Here is a 26390-nt window from a genome sequence, read left to right as displayed (position 1 = left end):
AGAGGGGGATCCCTTCTGATGCGGTGAGGGATTCAAGAAATAAGCCTCAAGGATGAACAATATTTCCTGCCATTTCTAAGCACTTACTAGGCGCTTTCCTACTTATTCTTCAAACTTGGCACTCTTTGTTCTCACCTTTTCCCCACCTTGTTACATTTTCTGGCCTTTAAGCAGTGCAGAACAACTCAACTAGCATGCCATAAAGTAACATCCATTAGTGCTTTCAGAAAGAGATCCACACTGCATCCCTAGTAACTGCAAAGGACTCAAACTGACAGGGATGCACTTCCCTGGCCATGCTGCGATCAAAGCTTCAGTGTGGATTTTTGCCAATCTCAGATCACACTGGTAACACTTCATATCAATGATTTTCTTCTCGGGCATTTGGTGTGTATGATGCTCCTTAGCAGCTGTATGTTTCCGTAGGTGCCACACCAGATTTCTGTTAAATGTTTCAGGTCAGTATACTGACCCTTAGGCAAGAATGCCACACAAGATTTCTGATTTCCATATCCCAATCATAATCCAAGCCAATAAAAGTTCGCATTTTATGGCTTTAAAATGATAAACTGAATCCCAGCTCTGACTAGGGCTGGTCATTGCTATGTTGTCAAGTTGCTTTCTTTTATAAAATCACTCCTATGAACAAAAAAATATAAAGTTTCCAATGTCAGAACTGAATTTCTTTCCTTCCAACATCACACTGAGGAGCTGGGGGCTTTGAACAGACAATCTGATCTTGCTTGCACCTCCATTATGATGTGTATTCACTATTTAAGATACTTGCAATAAGACTACATGCAACCCAGAACAATGATTTAATAGAACACCTCAAACAAAGTATCCTTTCTGTCTTGTGGCTTAATAGAAAACAATTTAAACCAATATACCGGTATAGTATATATATGAAATATAGCATTAATACCAGCCCAGATCTAATTAATACACTGGACATCTTGCAATATGCTAAGAAGACCTACGGATAAAGACACAGTTTGTTTTTGCAGGCATTAACCTGAAATACTGCAAGTACTGCACACCAAAGGTATCTGAGCACACAGGTTAAGGGAAGTGCTGAAGCATGAAGATGGCAGCACTACTGATAAGATACATCTGGATTCACACATAATTTCAAGGATTAAGTGTAAATGACACTTCTATGGGTGAAAAGTAAGGAAGAGACAAGCTGTGGGAGAAAGTTCCAGGGAGGAAACAGGAGACAAAGAGAGCAACGATACAGTGGAACTTTTACAGCAATAAGTACATTCTAGTAATTCAAGATTTAGAAGTTCCTTGGTGCAAATACAGAACTATGAAAGGAACTTGCAAGGGCTAGCAAAAAATGAGACATGAAGGTAAGAACTGCTGAAAGAAACAGATAATTTATATACTTAGAGGAAAAGAATAATACCGACGTAGCAGCATAAAACTCAGAACTACAATTAACGCTGTTAAGGAAAAAAGTAGAACGAAGCTGCTAAGGATGGACTCGCTGAGGCCATTAAAGAACAAGAGTGGAAAATCAGTGACAGCTGACGCTGATGTATTGCTGACATCCTGAATGGATTTTTTTTTGTCTCACAATCCACAAGAGAACCTGAAGGTCAAGGAAGAAAGCATGGAATAAATCTTCCAGTAGGAAAGTGAAATATGAACATTTCTTAAGATCACGTCAAGGTTAACCATTAGGAAGCCAACATAATTAAAACCTGACAAAGTCATAGGTACGAATGAGCGATATCTCATAGAAAGCTACTCAGAATTGGATTAAAAAAGAAAAGCTGACAATACTGAGCAGGAGAGGATTACAGTCAGGTTAGCAGCATTTAAAGACTGCTTTCCCTCAACTTAAAATTGGTTGTGGCTGCAATCCTGAAGCGATGTTCTGGTAGGAAGACAAGAACTGGAAAGGAACTAAAGCTGTGGAGCAAATCAAACAGACTTTGATAAAACACTGATTTGCATAAAACACTGATTTGCACAGAAAATTAAAAGAGAAAAGAAAGTAAAAGAGAAACGTGAAAGGAGAAAAATTTAAAAGAGGAATCATCATCACCTACAGGCCTTCCCCCATCCTTGCACTTCCACAAAGCCCACTAAAGGTAACTAAGCAGTCAAGTGGGCTGTCAGTAGCCATACTGCCACTTGATCCTCCCCTGGGAAATCAGAGATCTGCACGCTTCTGCACACACAGTGAAAAGTCACTGAGGCTACTAGAGAAAGAAAGGAGGAGGCATTCCAGTACATGCAAGACACATGTTAACAGAGGAATGGTGCTTCGAGCATCACAGTAAAGTGTTAGTAAACTCCAACGAAAGCAAAGGTAGCACAAGATTGCTCAGCTTGAGATGCACTGAAATTCTTCACTGCATTTGCTTCTGTGGAACTTCAAGTTGGGGGGGGAATGCTTTCTACTAACAAAACTCTGAGGAGGGGGAGAAAACAAGTAAGAAAAGCAGCAAAATATTCTGTGGTCTGAGAATGCAATATTTGATTTGATAGAGAAGTGGAGATTATAAAGTTCTGTATCAAGCAGTGAGAATCACTGATGTATACAAGGCTAGGGAAAAAGAAGTGGTCACTGCTTATCAGCTTGTAAACTCAAAAGCCTAGAAATATGGATTAAAAAGTCAGGGGGAACATTAATTTTGAATATAAAAATTTCTCCACAAAAACCTACCACTAAATTCAGACGGCCTAAAAAAGAAGATGAGAGATTTTACGATGAATCAGACATTGATCAGATTTAATAACTGGAGGAGGAAGAATCACTGAATTTTCTTAATAATGTGTTCTTAAAGTTTAACATTCAAATATCAAAATGTAGGTTTCTGTGAAGAAATACTCAGCAGAAGCCTTGATGTTTGCAGTCCAAAGCCACCTCAAATGTACAATTACTTCCTTCTACTTGCTGATTTTGTGTAACTTATCATTCTTCATTTCTGAAGTGCTTTATTAACACTGTGCTTTGCAAATATTTTTAGCCAAAACTGTGCAGCAGCAAACTTCAAGGAAAACAGAAACACATTAAAGTACTTTTACCAATATCTCATGAGGTTTGTCCCACTTTAAGAGGAACTATCTACCATCAATTCTATCAATTCAGTTGAATTCACCATTTTTCTGGAATAAGAATTCATGCAAAACCCTGAAATGGACCAATTTTATATATGCTTTTTTTGATATTGATCTATATTTTCTGGTGTTGCACAATTTCTCTGGAAACAACAAAATTAACTACAGATCTTTCCAACCCACTACAACTCAGTTGGATTTTTCTTTATTTATATCAAGTGTGAGTGCCCACAGTGACTTCTGTCTCACATAAGTGACTGCTATAAAGGAGCACCTCCAATATTCTTCTCGGAGCTGTCACATGCCCACAGACCACTTGTGTTGCAACCCTCAGTGTGAACTCAGACTGAGAAGTCTCATTTTCTCCCCAGAGTACATGACTTTAGGACCCCACAAGTCTGTCAAACCTCAGCCACAGGACAGCACTGCAAAGGCTAATGACAATGGTTCACCCTTGGGTACAGTCCTACATCACTACACTGCATAAACAATGCCCTTCCATGCTCTTCTGTATCCGGATCAAAGCTGCGCCATGGACCTCCTTATTCTTTCAGATGACAATGGAACTAAGTGACCACGCACAATGCGGATAATATTAAAAAGCCTGAAAATACCGGCTACAAAAAAAAAGGGCTACTTGCACACACATATACATAGGTATGTGTATTTGTTGACTCATATTTTATATACAAGCAAAAATGTCTGCATTCTTATATGTGTATATATCATAGAATCAGAATGGTTTCAGTTGGAAGGGATTTTAAAGTTCATCAAGTTCCAACCCCCTGCCATGGGCAGGGACACCTTCCCCTAGATCAGGCTGCACCAAGCATGTACAACCTGGCCTTGAACACAGCTTCCCTGGGCACCTGTGACAGCGCCTCAGCACCCTCACAGGGAAGAATTTCTTCTGAACATCTAATCAAAATCTACCCTCTTTCAGTTTAAAGCCATTACCCCTTGTCCTGTCACTATTTGCTCTTGTATATGTATAACCATGTATGTGTGTGGGCATATAAGCACACACACAACATGTAGTAAAAGATTACTTTAGGAAAAAATCTATACATATCTTGCATGGTCATTCAAAATTTAGCCCTTTCAAAGTAATACTCATTTCTCAATAAATCTATGAAAATTAAATATAGCTTGTTTAGAGAAGAAAAGAGCTCTTACCTGCTTCACCACTGTGACAGTGCCAGGTGCCATGGTAACTACAGAAGCAACCGCAGTGGTGTCATGGGTTTCTGAACCCAACTCAATGATTTGCTGCAGGATGTTTACAGCTGTTGGATCAAGCCTTTCACCTGATCAGAAAGACAGTAAGCATATGATCATTACAGTAAAACAGCTCTAAGGGTATGTGAATCTAAGAGCTGGAGGCAACTCATTCCCCTTCTGCTTTAACTCTGACTCACAGTGCTGTTCATACATTTCAAATAGCTCAGTAATATAATTCAATAACAAATCTATGGCAGGAAAGTAGCCACAAAACAAATTTGCCTGAGGAATGTATGAACAGGAAGTGAAGCCACACTGATCATTTTCATGCCTATTTGAAAGAGATCTGAAAGAATCCATTGGATAAATAATAGATACAACTCACAGCATTAACTGCAAATTAGGAACCTGCAAGAGTTTACAAATCCAAATGTATATATGCCAGACATCCAGCTGAAATAGAAGCTGAACACTACACCTATATAACCACAACAGCTATTTGGTATACTACAAACCTCTGCTTACCATCTGTCTGGCCACCTGCAATACCCTTTAATGTAAAATAATAACTGTGATGGGGATCTGGGTCAGATAATTTCATTTCAAACAGAAAGTACTTCCATTATCTACACAAGAAACAATTTTATCTGAGTACTGAAAACTGCTTGTTTTAGCTTCTTTTGCTATACAAGTGCCTTTAGACAGCATAATATTGGTTTTCATACCTAGAGGCAATATGCTGAAAGAGTATCTGAAGTTGGATGCACTAAAAAGCAACTAATTCTACTCTACAAACTACATATTCATTCTTAAATTCGAAACTTATGTACAGTATATTCCATGATCGTGTGTATTTTAATTTAAATGTATAAACGCTTAAGTAAAGTTCCCAAGAGATTTTTACTCATTCAGAATTCCCAGCCATTAAAATAAAACAATATCCAGAAATTGTCAGTAACTTAATTGCAACACGCTTGGAAATGCCATTAAAAGTAGGAGGTTTTGAAATGTATCTGTATTATAAACTCTAAAGACCACAATGGTAAACAACTGTAAAAAGCTATCTTTTGCTAACCAACACATTTCTTCATATATGTAAACCCAAAATATATTAGCAACTGGTCTAGACTCTGATGTTTTAATACTCTCAGAAACCTGGAATTTTTTCCTCCTCTTCCAGTTTTGTTATTTCCCACTCAGCAGCCATTACCTAATCCCACTCTGATTCTTCCTCAATTTGATATGGAATAGCTTACTCAGCTTTGTGTACCATAAGAATTAAGTTTGTTAGTACTGTCTTGGGAACATGGTAAATGAGCTATTCCACTGTGTCACTTCTGCAGTCTGGCTGACTTAAGCAGGGAGAAAAATAATTGCTAGAGAATTGCCATTAGATACACACCATCTCCACTGCCAAAATAGCTGATTTCACAGTGTATTTAATAATACAGGCAGGAAATTCCACACCCCTAATAACTGAGTGCAAAACAGTGCATAATAAGTATTAATGACTTAAGGATACAGAAATTCATAAAGAATAATCATTTCTCATTATTTATCCCCAAAGAAAAATCCTGAAAGTAAGTTCTGGATGGCAAATTTCATCATTTTTAATTGACAGCAGATCATATGATTGCCCAGTATACTCAAAAGAATAATGTATTCATGAAAAAAAGATAAATTCTGTGTTCCAACCTGAAAAAAAAGGTAACTCACCATTCTCAGAAGTGTATCTAAGGTTCTGTAATGCAGCTACAGCAGCCTGAGTGCCCTGAACATCTTCTCCAGCCTCTGTGATATGGAGATATTGAGTGGATGCTTCTTCAGAAACTTCAGCAGTTAACTTGAAAACAAAACCCAGCCAAGGCATGAATAATCACACTTTCATTTTAGCAACTTAGTGACAATCAAAGTTCTGAGTTTAAAGGAATGACTTTTGGACAACAAATACTGTAACTAAAGTTATGGAAATACTGAAGACTCTTCATTAGGGACTGTAGTGACAGGACAAGGGGTAAGGGGCTCAAACTTAAACAGGGGAAGTTCAGGTTAGATATAAGGAAGAAGTTCTTTCCTGTGAGGATGGTGAGGCACTGGAATGGGTTGCCCAGGGAAGTTGTGAATGCTCCATCCCTGGCAGTGTTCAAGGCCAGGTTGGATGGAGCCTTGGATGACATGGTTTAGTGTGAGGTGTCCCTGCCCATGGCAGTGGGGATGGAACTGGATGACCTTAAGGTCATTTCCAATCCTACCTATTCTATGATTCTATAGGTTTCTGTAATTCAAGAGTATTACATGGGAGCTGGGATATCACCCCATAGTTTTCTTCTAGATTCTATTTCAAAAGTTGTTTCATGTATGCTAAATTATTATGACTTCAATTTTGTTGCACAGTTACTTTAGAACTAACAACTGATTTCTGTTGTATCAGTGTCTAGTAAAGACCTTTTAGGCAAAATTAGTCTGTAACACATGTTCTTGCAGATCTGGTAAAATGCCTGTGAAGTCCGAAAACAGCATTTTGTATCAGAAAAATTATTCTTTCTATAACTGTGTTTTTTCAAGACAAGCTGTCAGTATGCATTCCTGCTCGGATGGGACTTCTTTATAGCTGTTTGAGCCATAGAGACGTGCTTGCATCCTGGATGTCCTCTAATTTTTTCAGGTATGAGCATCTACTGAGAGAGTGTATAGAGAACTGTTTGTGAAATTCATGTGGATACAAGACTTTGAAGAGCTACATTTTAAAATGCTTGAATAACTGACCATGCAGAATCTACTCTTATTTTTCAAGGACTTAATATTCCACCTGTGGATACTCAAAACCTGTTAAACAGGAACTGCGGGATGGCTCCTTTGAAACAGGGGTTAGACTGCCTGAAATTTAGCAGAACAAGTCTTAAAGTGTGGAGGTCAGCCAGCTGCACTTGACTTGTGGCTTCTTCCTCTCACTGGACATCAACAGCCTACTCAGGCAGGGGCAAAGACTACGCTTGCCAACTCTAATTTTTTACATATATGAGTCGACACAGTTCTGTGGTTTCCCCATAGCTTCTGCGTCTATACAGTCAGCTCTGCACTGTAAGACTAACAGTTTTCATTTTAGAACAAACTGCTGTGCACATAACAGTAGAGGAAAGCCTGAAAGGCGAAGCCCTCTCAAGAGCCCCAAAGAAAGAAAATTAAAGTTGTTGGCTTGGTTTTTATTAACCCAGCTTCTTGGGTCTAACTTAAATATTTTAAGGTCTGATCTTTGTGATGCTGTGATTTCCTACATTCTTTGGATTGAAGCTGAAAACACAGTACAAGTGACAGAAGACTCACTATATACTTACTCTGTATAACTAGATTCTAGATTCTAACCTTCTCTGGTCCAAGCCCTAAGCTATTTTCATCAATTCAAACTAAGCTTGCAGCTTTGTGCATCTTGCAGTAAACACCAGGGAATATTTAGCAGGTAACAAAATGCAGTAAGTTTTTAAATTTCACACTTTTTCACTAAAACTTTCACCCTTTGTGCTCCAAATAGAGGACTGGATCCCTAAAAGGCAGGAATAAGCACTTACAAGGATGTTAATCATACCAGTTATTAAAGCAGTCGAGCTTAACATTCATAGAGAAGTATGCATTCAAAATGGAGATGAGAATACATGACCTGATTGCATATAAGGTCAAGAACACTTTCTGGAATACTTCTTATCCTAACTTTTCTCCCTATATTTATTTAAAATCTTGCGCCAAAGCCATGGCAACTTTGCTTTACCTCCCACTTGGTCTCCCCATCTTGTTCCACTAGCTTCATTCCATGCTTGTTTTTAAGGTGTCTGTTGAACTCCCATTTTGTGCCGTACACAAAGCTGCAGACAGGACACTTAATGCCACCTATGAGGAAACAAATTCCTTGAGTTATTTTCATACAAATTCTTTTCCAAGGCAGTAAGAACCCATTTAATTTGACCCCATCTTAATCAAGCCACACAACTGTAATTTAAAAGGCTTTTCTTTAGCCATCTGTCCAACATGAAAAGAGGGGAAGAAATAGTAGTTGAACTTCTATAGTGCTTAAAGAGCAATTTTGGATTAATGGTAATGGGAAGAGTCTGGAACAACTCGTATATCTGGGAAGCTACTGCAGTCCTGCTTTCCTGACTGCATGCCTCCCTTTGGTGGATGTTAAGTTGCAGGAATGCTGTTCCAATCTTTCCCCTTCTCTGCATCTCTCCCTGGGGAACCCCAGCCACAGACCAATTAGAAAGAAAGAGCAGGAACAGACAGCTCCCTGCATTAGTCTCAGATACAGCATCACTCCTGCAATATGTCCATGTAAGAAATACTGGTTTCATCTCTCAGGAACTAAACGTTATGGGAGTAGCCAAACTATAACAGAGAGAACATGAACTGCAAAGTAAATATCTCCTGGGTGAGATCTTGTACTTCCTTTGCTGATAAAAGCCATTCTAGAAGTTGCATGTACATTGGAAAGCGAAAAAGTTTTTGTCCACAAAAAAACACTGCAAACGTAGGGGATGCTTCAGTCTGTGCCTAACAGTCGTGTTTCCGGCTGGAATTCAACAGCAGCTCTAGTGGAGACTAGTTCAAGTTTCCAAATGAAGTTTCTTTCAAGTCTGAGGGTGTCTGACCTACATTCTGCTTTAGGCCCACCAAAACCAAAGCTTAACACGTGTTTTATATAACTCTGAACTAATGCTTCTGCACTGTAGATACTCTTTTATTTCAGATCATACGGCTCCTTAGAGACTATGTCTACTCCATTACACATCATCACAGCTTCTAAATGTGGATGCATGTATAGTTCAAAAATCTACAAGACTGGGGTCTCTGACAAGCTCCAGCTTTAATTACTGGTACCCTGTTGTCTTGCAAAGCCCTGCTGTGCCAACCTTTGAGACACAATGCAAAACCAGAGTGTACTATTTCAGTCAGTGCTGGGATTTCTTTTGAAGTGCTTATAAACACTAAGATCTCAATATTCAACATACACAATAGTGGCATACATGAATCATTTTTAAAACATGTATCTTCTCTAAAACAGCTGTTAAAGTTTTCTCAAGTTTCAAACAAATGGTATTTTTTGGCACATTATCAAAGCAAACTGGAAGAGTTAACACTGTAATGTCATCTTCACCCAACTGTCTCCGCTTTTGAGAGTTTCTACTGTTTATGTTACTATACAAAATTGTAAACCTAAGTTTTCTATCTGCAAAATGATGCACAGCATGAATTTAGCACAAGGCTTACAGTATGAGTGTACAGGATTACAGACAAAAACCTGAGAATGACAAACTCATAAGTATCCAATTTTCTACACTAGATTAAACAGCTTTTACTCTTTTACCCCTGATGAAAGTCAATTGGTCAAATGTCACATCTCAGCTGCTTGTACTTATGCAAAGAAGTATTGCTCTTCTTCCCCCCTATTGACTAAAGCAGAACAAAAATAATCTGCAGGTGATAAATGGTTGCATTAGGTGATCAGAACTCACCCTAACAGATCTAATGGCTAGGGAAGTGTTATGCCACTTTAGGAACTATGACACCAGATGGCTGACTCCACATTATCATGGCAAATGATGACTCTTACCCATCATGTCCAAATGCCTCAAATATACTCTCATAAGCTGGTTATAAGCCAAGCCCTCACTGCATAGTCTTTTATGGATCAGGTAATTAGAAAAGCATTCTGGTTTACATTAATGGAAACTCACCTTATGGTATTGTACCAGGTGAAAAGAAATAAACCTTTTATTTTGATAAAACCAGAATATAACTACACCCAGTCACTAGGGTCTTTCACTGTGGATGAGGCACTTAGTGGTTTAGTGGTGGACTTGGCAGTCCTTGGGTAAATGTTGGACTTGATGATCTTACAGGTCTTTTCCAACCTAGCTGATTCTGTGATTATTCTTACAGGATTTCCCCTCCTAGTTCTCAATCTATTATAACTCTTCATCAAACTTCACTATTATAGCAGATGCTCAATACTGCATCTCTAGATAAAACTGAGATAGGTTCCCTATTAAGGGAAACTCAAAAGTTCACAAAAGAAAAATACCCCTCTTCAGACTGGGACAAAGATATTATCAGTTACAGAAAATGAAATTAAATATTCATTTCACACCAATCTGTGCTAATGGCAAAAACCTGCTGTTGTGAAAGAGAGGACACATTTCTGCATTACTCTGGTATTGAAACTATAATAACAATACAGCAGAAGAATTAAAGCTGTTCCCTCTTCTATGAATCATTCATTTATTCATAACCTCATTCTAGGAATCTTGAGATGAGTCCAGCTGTCTACACTCATACAAATATTTCCAATTAAGATTATCTGCAATGCAGTCAAAAACCAGTTGAGAGTAGAGAAGATGAACAAGTATAAGGCCATTCACTCCAGGCTCAGTGCATAACTTAGAATGAGAATACAATATGAATAGATACAGACAGCTTTTACTAGACATTAATCTTTGTTAGTTTCCTTTTAACATACATGAAGGGCAGCATATACAGTAAATTTGGATTTAATATGGAGCTATAGAACAATGAAAAAGCATAAATGCATGTAAACAAACATAACAATGGCCCCAAGTGGAAGGGGAGAGGAAGATGAACATCATACTCCTCCCAGCTAAGAACTCCAGATGTCAATAACTTACTGAAAACCCCATTCCAATGCTAACATCAGAGGGAAACCACCCTTCTTATGACTGGGAGAAACAGTGGAGGGGCGTCCACAGCACCAGGCAGAGGAGTAAAAATTAAATGTGTGTGTTACTATTTTAATTGTGTTAGTAATACTATTGACTCTTCTCTTGTATACTAGTACTCTATTTTATTGTTTTTTTATAATAATAAATAGATCTAGAATAATAGTGATTCTTGAATTAGACTGTTAAGATCTCCATTACACTAATATTTATACAGATAAGGTGTGCTTCCTTTAACCAGAAACAAGATTATCAGCGTTAACAATTTGCAACTTGTTTTACCTGTACTCTCTTCCCTCTCCCCATTTTAGTAGTGCAGAATGATTTGCTGCCATTTACTCTTCAGTCTCTTCCCTCACATTTGCTCAACCTTACCTTGAGTTCAACCTTCCCAAATTGTCCTAGAAATTTATCAGTAGAATGATAGAAATTCATCATTCATTTCAACAGGTAGTAATACTTACAAAAGGAGACAAACATGTGAAAATGATAAATGTATGCAACAAGGAATAGTACAGGCAAGGTCAATCACACCACCCTTTAGAAACCAAGAACTGAATGAAAGGTAAAAAGTGGCCATTTCAGAACTAATAAAAAGTAGCAATGATTTATCACATAACTCCCAATAAACCAAGGAACAAATATCACACAAAAGTTAACTTTACACCAAGCTCACTTCAGCAAATAATAAGTCTACTATACAGTAGATACGTACCTTGTTGGATCAGGGCTTCTGCTGCAGGCTCCCCAGAACCTACGTTTACATACTCTTCATTAGGATGCTTTCTGTTGTAATGCCTCTTCAGGGAACCAGATATGTTGCAGGAATAGTGGCAGTGTGCACAACGGAAAGGCTAGGAGCAGAAAGGAAAAATTAGGCCATATTTCTTGTCCTCTTCAGGATACAGGTCTAAAGCTGCAATGTTTCCAGAAACATGTTCATTTCCAGTTTAGACATCTTCCAAGGAGACCTTCCAAAATTAAATATAAATGGAAGTTGTAACTCAAGCTACCTAAAATTTGGTACTTTTTATTACGTGCATGACACTTGAGTATTCTCACCATTACAAGTTTATTACCTACTTTTTGTAATTCAGGAAACTGTGGTTTTGTAATTGATGATCGCAGGCCTGACCATGTGAAGCCTTTTCTACTACAAGGAAGTGACTCAGCTGCCATGAGCTTTGGTCTGAAAAGGGAGGTTAAGAGAGAGAAAACAACTGGAGGCACAATATGATTGTGCACCCAACCTAATTCCACAGGTAACGGTACCTGACAGGGTTGATCCCTTTCCTTTTCTTCTCTCTCCAACATGCCTCCAACAGCTTTTCTTTCACTGGTACCCACATTCATCTGATCATTCGGTAAAGTAAGTTTTGGGAACTAAAGGAACTGATTTTTAAGGATATATCTGCCTTCAACTGACATGGGGAGACATTTCTAAGGAAAAAAGCTTAGGAAAACAAGTGTTTGTGCCTAATGCTAGCCTTTGAGAAGAACCTTCTGACTGAGAGTCACAGTTACAGGAAGCTTAACACAACCATTAGAGTCCTGGAAAAGACTGTGACATTGACCAAAGTCCTAGGGGAAAAGTCAAGTACCCCTGTATGGGATACAAAATACACAGCAACCAGGCCTGAAGATGGTTTGTACAGAAGTGTTTATTAAGAAGCTGAATTTAAAGAAGAGAAATGTCTGAAGTCAAGGTCTGTTGACCAGAACATTCCCCTAAGCTTATGGCTCACGACCTTCCTTCAGGCTCCAAACAGCAACAATAAGGAAGAAAAGTGGTGTTCAGATCCCCTTAACCTTACATTTAAGAGGGTACTGAAAAATTCAGCTATTCCATTTTTCAGAGAGGGATACTCTCCTTTCTATTGCTGAAACAGTCTTCTTTCCAAGAAAACATTTCTGACAGACTCCTGTGTTACTGTACCACTTTCTACATGTTTGCATGTCCTGTGTGTTACCGGCTAATGGATAGCAGGACTGTAAATTCATGGAACTTGGAAATACCATAGAATGGTTTGGATTGGAAGAGACTTTAAAGATCATACAGTTCCAACCCCTGTCATGGGCAGGGACACCTGCACTAGAGCAGGTTGTTCCAAGCTCCATCCAACCTGGCCTTGAACACTGCCAGGGATGGGGCAGCCACAGCTTCTCTGGGCAACCTGTGCCAGTGCCCCACCACCCTACCCTCACAGGGATGGATTTCTTCCTAATACCTATCTAAATCTTCCTTCTTTCAGTTTAAAGCCATTCCCACTTGTCTTATCCCTACATGCCCTTATAAAAAGCCCCTTTCCAACTTCATTGCCAGCCCCTTTAGGCACTGGAAGCTGCTCTAAGCTCTCCCCAGAGCCTTCTCTTCTCCAGGCTGAACAATCTCAACTTTCTCAGCCTTTTTTCTTGGGAGACAGATTATATTATCATTAGGTCACATAACTACTGACATGACTGAGTTTGATACGTTGCAAACAACTGTCCCAGAAGGAGGCAATGTGTTACTAGCAGTTTTTGAACGCCTTTTGACAAATACTCCCAACTGACCTATTTCAGTGTTTTGCAGTTCTCTTGATAATGCACTGAATAGAACACTTATATGCAGGCTGACAGAGGACTGAAAAGAGGTGCTGAGTCAACAGTTTTAAATCTAACCCTGAGGTTAGAACCAGCTATATTTAAAGAACTGCATTATGAGTACATTCATCCCGTTAGCCATTAAAAAGAAGAAAGATGTATTTTCATTTCCACAAAATCCTTTTAAAAAGATAAGTCCCCAGCAAAGCCACATACTGAAGACAGGAAAATTATCTGTTCAAAACGTATCCTCTCTTTAGATGACTTGCTTCATTTGCTTTTATGTCTTGCCTTCCAAAATTTAAACCATGAATCAAAAGACTGTCTTCCTTTCTGCCTTATGGAGGTACATAGCATTGGTGCTTATTAAGAATGGCTGAAGTGTACTCTTTATAGAAGCAGAATTATTTGCTAGATAAAGAAAGATGGTGCAAATGAAAATAGTATGATAGTTTCAATAAGAAATATGCTCATAGCCAAGAGAAAATGTTACATTAAAATGAACATTTTCATATAAAATACTGGATTTTTCTGGAAAAGAAACGTACATTATTTCTGTTTCCTCAATATAACATTTCACAATTCATTACATCAAAAACGATCATGCTGAGAACCAACGTGAAATTTAGGAATAAAATCATACTACAGTTTATTGAAGTAAAACATATCTCTAACCTAAACACTTCACAGAAACATTAACAATCCTTAAAACTCTTTCCAAGACACGTTTCAGATAAATGGGGTGTTTTAGAATTAATTCTCTTCAATTTTCTTCTAGTATATGAACTTATCTCTAGTACAATAGAATGGCAAACCTTCAGAGAAAATTAAGGTGGCAATGAACAGTGATGGATTCCTATTTCCCTACGACATTTTAAGGTACATGTTAGATGAGTTGTCTTAAGGACTGACAATCACAAAAACCCAATAATGCTTGATTTATATTGCAACATGTATTTTTGGCAAGTAAAGATACCAAATTGTCTAAGGATTAAACAACCCTATGTCAAAAGTCTGAATATAAAGTGAAAATTCCCAAAACACTAAAATGTTAAGATGCACAATTGTCATCAAACAGGAAAATGTGTCAGTTTTAAAACTGTTGTCTGAAGTTCCATGCTTTTCTAAATCACTTATCAATAAGCATGATTTCTATGTTTTCTTACCTTAAAAGAGACATGTTGCTCCATATGACGGAGGAGCTGTGGTTTTTGGGCAGCTGTATAGTCACACACTGTACATTTAAACTGCTTTCCTGAAATGGGAGTAGAAAATGGAATACTTTTTTCTACTGAAGGTCAGAAAATGACTGATTATATTTCCTCGTATGAACAATATTCAAAAGTCTGACACTTACTCTGCAAAATTTTGGTTAAACAGAGCTAAGAGCAGGGTAAGGAAGAAAAAAGACTTGAATGTCATCTTTAAATTATGAGCATTAAATAGGCTAAATGCTTCTGGGATAGTAACTTGGGAAAGAAAAAGAATTGTTACAGTGCAGCCTAAATGAAAGAAGAAAATCAATTATTTACAACTGGAGGCACAGTTATTTTGCTACCTATAAAGTACATTTGGAAATCCTTAATACACAGGTGCTTGTTTATGTTCACGTGTTTTTACCTATTTCTCTCCCAAGCACTGAACTGTTATGATTCAAATACATTTTCCTTTCAAAGCATTATCTCTCCCAAATAACCTTTTTTTTCCTTATGATTTAAAACAACAGAATTGCCTTCCTTTTATTCTCTGGGGTTCATACCTTTCTCCATTACTTCATCTTTAAGATTCTATTAGCCTGCTACCTCCAGCCAAATAACAAAATGTATTATACAGAGAAAGACTTCATTCTTGCATATTAACTGCTCATAGCTGGTAAAATGTATTGACTTGATATGGAATAAGCATGTATTAAAAACTAATGCAAAAGCAAATGAAGTAAAATGGAGGATGGAGAAGAACAATACAAAATATTTTGTATTATCCTGAAGAGATCAGATTTCTTCAAGAAGTTACAAGTATTTTATACTAGGTGTGAAAGTTTCCATAAAACAGAGCTAAAAAAAAACCTTAATACAATTTATGACATCAAATTAATATAATGAAACCCAGGCTTTCTGGTTTATTTCTAATCACAAACTAATAAGCCCAAACTATGGAATTGTTTTCTACCATGCTACTCTCAAGAAGTCCGTCTTCTGAAGAAGAATAAAGCAGACAGAAACCTGCTTTACATTCCACTGGTTAAACTGACCTTGCAGGGCTGATATTTGAATAAAAATTGCCTGGATTCATAAGTCAGGAAGACAAGACTCATAAACAGCAAAACATCTTTCAAATTCATTCTTTGTGAAATACCTGAAGAACACTGGATGTGCACTAGCAAGAACTTTTGAAGTGCTGTCACTTTAGAAAGGGACATTGGGCAAAGAGAAACTGTCAGCATTCAAGAGGCTGAAAGTCCTTTGAGAAATCTGACATTACATTCCTGGAGACAAATGTTACCTTATTTTTCACAAGTGTCTGGAATGCACGAAGAGGTTACTGGGGTGGACTTAGTGAGGAAAATTTCTTAAGACTCCACAGATAGTGAGATTCTGTTTCCACCTGAGCCAATGGCAAAATGCATTTCCAAAGGTATGGGGAATTTCCTGGAACACTTTTGGAAGCATAAAAAGCAAGGCAAAAGAGTGTAAATCTTGGATTTATTTGCATCAGTCAAAGAGGGAGGTGGATCAAAAAGGAATATTCAATCACCTCAGTTAAGGCAGAGGATGATGACAGTCAGAAGCCAGATAAAAAAGGCTCCTGGTAATAACACTGCCTGCCTCTAGAGTCATGGTTTCAGCCTGACCTAGCAGTAAATGGTAAGAGAACATAGTTCCATGCATGCAAATAAATATTTAACTTCATACCTTCAAGCCAAAGCCAGACAAGGCAGCTCCTGCACAACTACAGTGCCAAATTTCAAAGCAGCCTCAGCTGAATTGCAGTAATGGCTTACACACATGTATAAAGTGGAACTAATTCCCAGGTTAAATAAAATTCAACTTTCATTGCTGAATTTCACTATTTGGACACACCAGATGGTGAAAACAAAACAGAAAGGTTTTGAAATGAAACCCCATGCAGAGAGGTTTTTAAATAGTCTAATCGTGCTCTGAATGTCCTTTTAATTCAAATGCAATCTGCTTCCTTCTCCCAGCCAGGAATCAGCTGAGGACTGCATTTGATAAGTAAAATCTTGATTCCTGCATATAAAGTTCAGATGTATGGGCAGCACCTGCTTGATATTGACCAAGTTGTTTCAAAATCTTGGAAAGTACTTCTGGAATAACAAGTGACTAACTCATAGTAATAATACAGTAACTATAGGCTTCCTAAAATACAGAATCATAGAATGGGTTGGGTTGGAAAGGACCTTAAGATCACCCAGTTCCAACCCCCCTGCCATGGGCAGGGACACCTCACACTAGACCACGTCATCCAAGGCTCTGTCCAACCTGAACACTGCCTTGGACTTGCTTGTCCAACCTGAACAGCAATCCTTGAACACTGCCAGGGATGGAGCATTTACCACTTCTCTGGGCAACCTGTTCCAGTGCCTCACCACCCTCACAGTAAAGAACTTCTTCCTTAAATCTAACCTGAACTTCCTCTGTTTCCTGTTTAAGTTTAAACCCATTTGTCCTATCGCTTCAATCCCTGATGAAGAGTCCTTCTCCAGCATCGTATCAATGCAAAAGGGATCATCTCCTTCACTTATACATGCAGATATAAGCATAAATAACATAAATATCTCTGAAAAAAACCTTCACATAGATTCTTAAGTTGCAAGAGAGCATCGTGTGCTTTCTAGGAAAGGATAATACTAATGAATATGCATTTTTAATAAAAATTGTTTAAATGAAATGGTCAATAGAGTGAAATGAGGTTTCACAAGGTTGCATGAGTAACAACGATCAAGCTACTAAGTCATAATGAAGGTCTGTACAGCTTATCTTGCTATTTTCAATTTGATAATCAGAGGAATAAAATACTGTTCTAGCCCAAATTTTCATACAAAAGATAATATTTTTATGGATTTGCATCTCACTTCTTTCTGTTATCACAGAAATATTAAGATTACAGAGCAAATTCAGCTGCTGCATGTGTGCACGTAGAGAACACATGCTCAGGCTTGCCACTAGATGATTAGACACAGAGCTGCACTAGCCTTGCCTCTGTTGGGCTACTGGACTTGCCAACTCACAACAATACTCTTGCAGAAGAAAGTAGTAAGAGACGTAATTATGCAACTATTTATGCTTTCAAATTTCTATTGAGATCAACAATTGTCTGTAAGAATATAAAGAGATATAAAGCAAACACAAAGTGTCTCAAGTACTGCAGAGACAACTGGTTTTCTTTCACAGATACTAATTTTGCAAAGGTTTGAATTATTTCACAGTGTCTCACAGGGATAAAAAACATCTGTAGGCAGCACTTTGTTCAACTGAAAAATGCTTGTTAGCAAGGCCCTGTAGCACAGCCAGTATTTACTGCCTTGGAATAAACTCGCACTTAATAAACATACACTTACCATCAGCAGTATGAAGGAGTTTATGGCTCTTCAAAGTGCCTTTTGATTTGAACTTTTTCCCACACATATCACAAAGGTGTGTTTTCTCAGTGCTGTGACGATTCATATGGGCTTTCAAGTTACTCTTGCTGCGAGTGGCATACTCACAGAGGGAGCATTTGAAGGGTTTGACACCTACAAATAAAAATACATACTACGATACAAGCAAGCTGAACCTTGTGATGAGAGCAGGGACATGTGAGCAACACAAACAAGGTCCAACTTGTGGAAAACTTGGCTATCTGCATTTAAGAAATCTCACCTACAGCCTCTGCGTAAATGATACCAAGCTCATGACAGCATCACTTAACTTATTGAAAGGAGGGTTTCTTTCAGAATTAAGTACTTCCCTATTGAAGCCAGGCACTGAGTTTAACTAAAGATATACTAACGCTTTGGTCTTGGTGTGTCCATCCTCCATTTTGAAGTAGAGTCCACTGCCTAAATTGATGCCTAGCTGGTATAGCTACCAAATATCCCTCTAAAAGTCTTCAGATAACTATCATAGAATCATAGAATTATTTAGGACCTTAAAATCATCGAATTCCAACCCCCCTGCCATGGGGCAGGGACACCTCATACTAGACCATGTTGCCCAATGCTCTGTCCAACCTGGCCTTGAAAACTGCCAGGGATGGAGCATTTATCACTTCTCTGGGCAACCTGTTCCAGTGCCTCACCACCCGCATGGTAAAGAACTTCTTCCTTATATTTAACCTGAACTTCCCCTGTTTAAGTTTTAACCCGTCACCCCTTGTCCTATCGCTACAGTCCCTGATGAAGAGTCCCTCTCCAGCATCCTTGTAGGCCTCCTTCAGATACTGGAAAGCTGCCATCATTCTTCATTTAATAACATAAAGAATGAAGAAACCTGTTTTAAGAAGGACTGGTTAATGAGGTACTTGTGCAAAGCTGTGTTTTATTGTTAGCTACTATCAGGCTGGCTAATGGCTCACATTGTAGTACTTATTTTTTAATTTATTATTTTTGGCCCCCTTGGTAAGATGCAAGCACTTACAATTTCACTTCTCTCAAACAGTCCAAAGTATGTAACAGAGAGCGACACACAGTATGTCATCTAACAAGTCTACAGGAACAAAGTAAATCCTTCAGAGAATCTGAATTGGCAGAGTAGTTCAACAGTTTCATGAGGCTCTGGCAGTTTTAGAATGATATTCATGACCTCAGAACTAGATTTACAAGCATGAGGAATTATAGCCTACTTTAAGCAGACTTGATTGCACATTTTGATTTGGAAATACATTTCTATTCACCTCTTTCTCACATTAGTTAGATGGGTTCTGAGCCTTCTTGGCAGAACAAACAAACTGTATCTAAAGGAATACACAAGTAATAGCTCTAAGCCTACAATTTTGTATTACCTAAACTCTTTAGTGGAGTAAAGGCTACTGGAAAGAAGCACCACTACAGTACATAGACAGGTGAGCTCATAGTTAAAGCACTCAAACAAATATGCAATACTAGAACAAATGTCTGAAGTATCTGCATGGGAACAAACACTTTGGAACCAAAATGCCGGTTTAAGAGTATCAAAACCCATTATCCCCTTTATGCAGAGAGAGGGCTAAAGAAACCAAAATCATGCTCGAACACTATAGTCAATCTGTTCCACAGACTATTAACTGATTAAAGAGCATACAAGTGGTCTTCCAGTTGTTAAAAAAATAGACAGACTGGGTAGACACAAGATTTTACTGGGCATAGATTTTAAGTTCAAGGCATTTTTAACTTGTGTGTTGCCATATTACTGGAATTTCTCCCTAAAAAGTCATAGATATGATCAGCATTATCTTATGGATTTTTCATCACTGTTTATGCCCGCGTCAGCTACTTGCCATGCTCAGCATGATTTAACTAAAATACACACAGAATTTATATGTATGCATCAAAGCAACCGGATTTCAATTGTTTTCCTAATAGGTTTCCAGTCCAAGTATTTTTGGACAAATGTGAAAGCAGCAGTTACCCATGAGAAGATACATAAAATCACTTGCTTGAAGAGACTAAGCATGCATTTAATTCACTTCTCCTTACTCACTTTTATTACACAATACTTTTATAGATGTTTATGAATGAATTTTTGGGGAAAACTGAATCAGAAACATACTAATTTTATAAAACATTTAAGCTGTCTATTCCTGTTATGAGTGTGCAGCTCCATATGTGATGCAGAATGTATTAAATTATTTAGCCTCCAGTGTAGCGTAAGGATTTTGATTCAGGTATAGCCATAACTTTGAATTCCTTTTTATATCAGCAAAGCTCATGTGGAATGAGACTGATTATATACCTGAAATTTTAAAAGCAGAGTTTTACCTTCATGAGCCCAAATGTGACGTTGAAGGTCTGACCCATTCTTCATAAAATAAAAATCACAGTAGGGACATTTCACAGCTCGCTTTCCAATAAGTCCTTTCAGCTGAACTCTTCTGCCAAGAATCTCAGAAATAGTTGTCATTGAAACCTCTGAGAGAAATATAAAAGGTAATAAAAAACAGAAAGACATGAGAGAATTTGTTCTGTAAGTAATATTGAAGAGCTAGATCCTGATTCACTCCAACTTTTTAAAAGCTCTACTTCCCCTACTGCCACTCAAATAAGACCTGAGCAAAGAACATAAGGACCTTATTTCCTGCAGGGTTTCAAGTCACATCAGCCATAGCTAGAATGGTCAGAAAGTCTGATAATCAGGTATAAACTATAAAGAAAAAAACAGACTCACGGAATAATGTGATTGGAAGGACCTCTAAGGTCACCTCTCCAAGCTGGGCCAACTCTGGAGCTCCAACTTCAAAGTTACATCAAGTTGCTCAGGGTCATATCCAGTCCTGTTCTGAACATATCCAAGGACAGAGTTTCTACAATCTGTCTTGGCCTGTTCCAGTGTTTGATGACCTTTACAGTCAAATTTGTTTTTCTCATTTCTAATAAGAACCTCCTTGCTTCAACTCATTGCCCTTCACTGTAGAATCCCAAGCAGATTCTGACTTTGTCTTGATTCTGGCTCTGTCTTCTTCTTAATGTCCTATTAGATAGCTGAAGACAGCAATTAAGATTCCTCTTCTCGCCTTTGCTTATTCAGGCTCAACACACTCCACTCTGTAAGTGTTTCCCTCATACGATCTAGAGTTTCGGTTGTCACAGTGAAAAAGCTTAAAATAATGACATTTAAATTAAAGTGTCCCAAATACACATAATGAAAACATTGCCAAATGCTTTTAAAAACTGAATCAAACTAAAAACTAAATCAGTGCATTTCAGATGAATAAAACGCTATCACCTGACTCAAGTAAAGTACAGCACTCGTGCAATCTAAATACTAAGACATAAAAGCTGATGATTTAATATGTCCAAGATCATGTAAAATTTGAAAGTTACAGTCTAAATTTACACTTTTGTCAAATATGATCTGTCATACCCAGTGTCCTGATGATTGATCCCAGAGTGGAATAAAAAATCTTGCCTGAACTCGCATGCACAAGGAAAGCAACCTCAAAAGGGAAACATAAAAGCCCATGAACTGAGCAGAGAAATATTCTAAAAGTACCCAAAGAAAGGAAAATACAGATACAAGTCTGAACCCTCATCAGCCTTCTATGGCTTAGATGCTTCATTCATGAGTGCAGGCTAGCGTGTCTGCTCCGCAGGGATATATCTTGTGTCTCAGACTATTAAGAAGCACCAAATTAAATCAGTGGATGAAAAGACAGAGAATTCTGAGAGCTGCGACCAGAATCCAAGACTCAACTTTAGCTGCTCGGTATCCAAATCAAGCTCTCTTATCATCTTGTTTTGAATACTGCTCTACCAAGGACTACAGAGACTTTTGTCCTACTGCCTTCATGAGATCAGAATTCAACTCCTATTCTCTGCAAACCTAGAAGGATTACTCTTTTATTTCATACTTTCTATTTGATGAAACAGAAGAGACAAGAGAGGGGTCACAGTGAATGATATTAAGGAAAGAGAGGGAGCTCCAGAAATAGCATTTTAATGATAAATATGAGAGGGCTTCACTTTAAATTAATTTTTGGTATGTTGTTTTAAAATCCAATTCCTTTTAACAGTATCCATTTTCCCTTTCAAATTTATTATTTTCCATTTAGGTTTCTAAAAACAACTGCACCCATTCCACTGCAGTACTTGTTATTTTCTGTCATCAGATCACTCACATTCATTTGGCTTGTAATGAAGTATGCTATCCAAATAAAGGATTTCCTCCTGATTACAAGGACAGCACACCCAGGAAGAGATTTGTGTATTAATTCTCCTCCATACATTTAAACAGTGTTATTGCATAAGTACTGCATAGGCATATCTTAGATGCAGTATTTCTTTAGTACCTAGAAGATATATCTTATAAATCTGGTACTTTGCTTCCAAGTTCTATTCACCTGCAATATACGAATTAAAAATGAAGGAAGTGATCCTGCCCCTCTACTCTGCTCTCGTGAGACCTCACCTGGAGCACTGTGTGCAGTTCTGGTGTCCTCAATACAAAAAGGACATGGAACTGTTGGAGCAAGTCCAGAGAAGGGCCACAAGGATGATCAGGGGACTGGAGCACCTCCCGTATGAAGACAGGCTGAGGAAGTTGGGGCTGTTCAGCCTGGAGAAGAGAAGGCTGCGTGGAGACCTTATAGCAGCCTTCCAGTATCTGAAGGGGGCTGTAAGGATGCTAGGAGGGACTCTTCATTAGGGACTGTAGTGATAGGACAAGGGGTAACGGGTTAAAACTTAAATAGGGGAAGTTCAGGTTAGATGTAATGAAGAAGTTCTTTACTGTAAGGGTGCTGAAGCACTGGAATGTGTTGCCCAGGGAAGCTGTGAATACTTCACCCTTGGCAGTGTTCAAGGCCAGGTTGAACAGAACCTTGGGCAACATGGTCTAGTGTGAGATGTCCCTGCCCAAGGCACGGGGGTTTCGAAGTAGATGATGTTAAGGTCCTTTCCAACCCTAACTGTTCTATGATTCTAAAAAGAGAACACAAAAATAAGAGGCTGTTCAGTTTTTCTTTTTTTAATCTTTCCTCTATTATAACCCAGAGTTTTACAGAAGCCACTTTCCTGGGTCAAAAAATTTACATTGTACGTTTAAAGGGATTCAGATACCAAAATGCAGGAGTTTAGCATACCAGGGCTCTAGAGGTAACTGCTATTTCTGGACCCCTCACACAGCGTACACTAATAATTCAGCAGTTAATGGAGGAGTGCTGACCAATGGCAACCTGTAAGGGCACAGTACATAATGTGCTGCTAGTTCACAGATCACATTATTTAGGGAGGCCTCTTATACTCCCTGGCTGAGACAGCACAAACGATTCATAGGCACAGCACTTAAGATTCAATTTCTATGCTTAGTGGGTGACACACCTCCTGACTACAGTATAGCACAGAAACCTTTCCTCATCTCAATTTGCTGCATCAGACATGTCCTGATGTATGACAAGCCCTTCAACCACACTGTTGTAACGTAGTCTGCAAATAAAGAGGTTTGGTAACTAAAGAGCTGAAGCGAGACTTACTCTGAAATTGAAGGAAATTGTTTAAAACACGGGTCTAGCACTATCTAGTGGCAGTAGGAAGATAAGAAACTACTGCTTTACCTATTATGTTGTAATTCTGACAAAGACAAGAAAAGTTACATCATTTTAATTGGATTTTTTCTTCCCCAAACTCAAGTTTTGAGCGTGGCTGGTATTTTATTTCTTGATATTATGGCAGGTGATAAGTAACACTGTAGGCAAGTTAATTAAAGAACGTTGGCCAATGCAGTCAACTCTCCTTTACCCACAGTAGCAGGGCCTTTCTATCTGTCCTGGGTTTAGATGGGATAGAGTTAATTTTTTTCCCAGTAGCTGGTGCAGTGATGTGTTTTAGCTTTAGTCTGAGAACAATGCTGGAAATACACAGATATTTCAGCTGTTGATCAGGACTTTTCAGTCTCACGCTCTGCCAGTGAGGAGGGGCACAAGAAGCCAGGAGGAAGCAGAGACAGGACACCTGACCCAAACTAACCAAAGGGGTATTCCATACTGGGCCCAGTATATAAACTTGGGAGAGTCACCCAGAAGGGACTGATAACTGCTTGGGTTGGGCTGGGCATCAGCCAGTGGGTGGTGGTCAATTGTATTATGTATCACTGCTGTTTATTGCTTGTCTTCTTCCCCATTTTAGTTTTGTATCTCTCTACTTGCTATTTCACTTATCATTATTAGTAGTAGTAGTTGCAGGAGTATTATTTTGTACTTTAGTTATTAAACTGTTCTTCTCTCAACCCAGGGGGTTTACATTCTTTTGATTCTCCTCCCCGTCCTGCATGGGCAGGGATGAAGGAAGGCTATGACAGAGCAGCTGTGTGGTGCCGAGTTACCAGCTGGGGTTAAACCACAACACTATCCAGCATAATACTGAGGAGGAAAGTAGAAACATATCAATGCAGCTCTGCCAAGCTCTCATCAGTCAGATTTAAATCAGTGCCTGCACCAGTCACACTTTGGCACTGAAGTTCCAAGGTTTGAGAAAGGATTGTTTACTCAGGCACAGTATGTTGACTCACTGCACATTTTATGTTGAGCTTGCACTGATAAATCAGGTTCATTCTAGTGATGATTCACTAGAATGAGAGGTATAAACAGAGTCTGAATGGACTGCAATGGTTATCTTGGATCCAGCCAGGCTTGTCAGCTCCAGCTTAATATTGATCATACTACACCCCAGATGGTTCTAGCAAGAGACCTGCTGCAGATTTCAGTTGGCCCTGGAGGTAAAGCCCAGCCACACACCAAATGAGCACAAGCAGCATCAGCTCAGGGACTTCTGCCTTCACACCAATTACCTATGGACACAATAATGTGTAATAAATGCCTTTCTGTCAGTTTATGTATGGCCAATGGGAATTTTATGTCTCATGGGCTGTTACAGGATGTCTGTCTGCTTAATTCCAAACTACCCAAATGCTTAATTTGAATTTACCTAGGTTCTCTTTTGGAAATGACTTCTCTGCCAGATGAAGACAGATTTTTTAGCACAATTACCTGATAGACTCCACATCACACAAGCTGGAACAATGATTTTTTTTTCACTCTAAATTCTAACATCTGCAACCCCACTACAATTCTTCTTCTAAACCAGTTAAATTAGATGTAGACTCTTCTCTTCTGTTAGAATATAATCACATTACACTGCTCGCTCTAAACCTTTATCCCTTTATGGCAACAGACTGAGAAATTTTCCTTGATTTTTCCTTACCAGGGTGATTTGTCTTGATGTGAGATTTTATAAGTCGATCTTCAGAAAATGACTTCTCACACACAGGACAGGAATAACTCTTTTTATCCTTAAGCAAGAAAGGAAGAAAGAGATTGCATTATCAGTCTACTGTTGTAATCACCATAGTCATTACTCAGTTATACATGGTTCTCAACAAAGCTATAATTGAAGGTTCAGCTTTTAAGGAAAGAAATGAAGATATTTATAGTGAAGTAAGTGAAGGAGAAATATTAAAGTATTCTAAGCACACCATTAATCCCCATGAATGAAGGGCTCCAAGTTACAGCACATGAGAATATTCACAATAAATGTAAGCATTACATCCTGACTGACTCTTTAGAGAACCAAGAGTTGAAAGATGAGGTCATGGAACAGAAGAAAAGGAATTTGATGTAAATAGTAATATTCAGGGGTTTTTGAGGTTTTTCACAAGTCTACCCTTCTGAAACCTAAGGATTAGATCTCACTATTCTGAAGACACCCACCAGTAGGTATATTTAGAAAACGGCCTGAAATTGAGCACAGGAGTTAACAATGACAGATGCCACTACTCAGTGTCTGCATTTCTAACTACTTCATAAATATTCAGCAGTTTATGTATTGCCAATAAAGTATTATTCTCCTATTTTGATTTCAAAGCCAGCCTGCAAGTTGTCTTTTATCAGTTTCACTGACGTTATGGAAGATTAACACCATCAAACAAGTTCAGCTGAAGAGTTTTGATGCAATTTCTTCCTATATGCAATTTTAGTGTAATTGTAATTTCAATCTTTTTGCGACTGTATTAAACTCCACATAAAAATGTAGGATTTTTCTCAATTAACTGGTTTTTGGAATAGAAGACTCTAGGAATCTACAAGTGCTGACAAAATCTG

General features: G+C 38.3%; 1 protein-coding gene across 4 annotated transcripts in view; it reads right to left on the bottom strand.

Moving 5' to 3' along the window:
• The window catches only part of ZFAT (zinc finger and AT-hook domain containing), a 533709-nt gene that overhangs the window by 468332 nt on the left and 38987 nt on the right, over positions 1–26390 (bottom strand). For all 4 annotated transcript variants that reach the window (XR_009966308.1, XM_062626985.1, XM_062626988.1 and 1 more), the window contains exons 8-15: positions 25495–25582; positions 20560–20709; positions 18184–18357; positions 14771–14859; positions 11737–11875; positions 8060–8178; positions 6013–6139; positions 4252–4382 (exon numbers count right to left, since the gene is read on the bottom strand). Coding sequence is in view for 3 of the 4 variants with exons in the window: in XM_062626985.1 (XP_062482969.1) it covers positions 4252–4382; positions 6013–6139; positions 8060–8178; positions 11737–11875; positions 14771–14859; positions 18184–18357; positions 20560–20709; positions 25495–25582 (1017 nt within the window). In the remaining variant the exon portion in view is untranslated. The remainder of the gene's footprint in view (positions 1–4251; positions 4383–6012; positions 6140–8059; positions 8179–11736; positions 11876–14770; positions 14860–18183; positions 18358–20559; positions 20710–25494; positions 25583–26390) is intronic.

Source organism: Pezoporus occidentalis, unplaced genomic scaffold (genome assembly GCF_034315485.1).
Source record: "Pezoporus occidentalis ecotype Australia unplaced genomic scaffold, CSIRO_AGI_Poc_V1 ctg3, whole genome shotgun sequence".
NCBI classification, from domain to species: Eukaryota; Metazoa; Chordata; class Aves; order Psittaciformes; family Psittacidae; genus Pezoporus; species Pezoporus occidentalis.
This window is presented reverse-complemented; position numbering and strand designations above follow the sequence as displayed.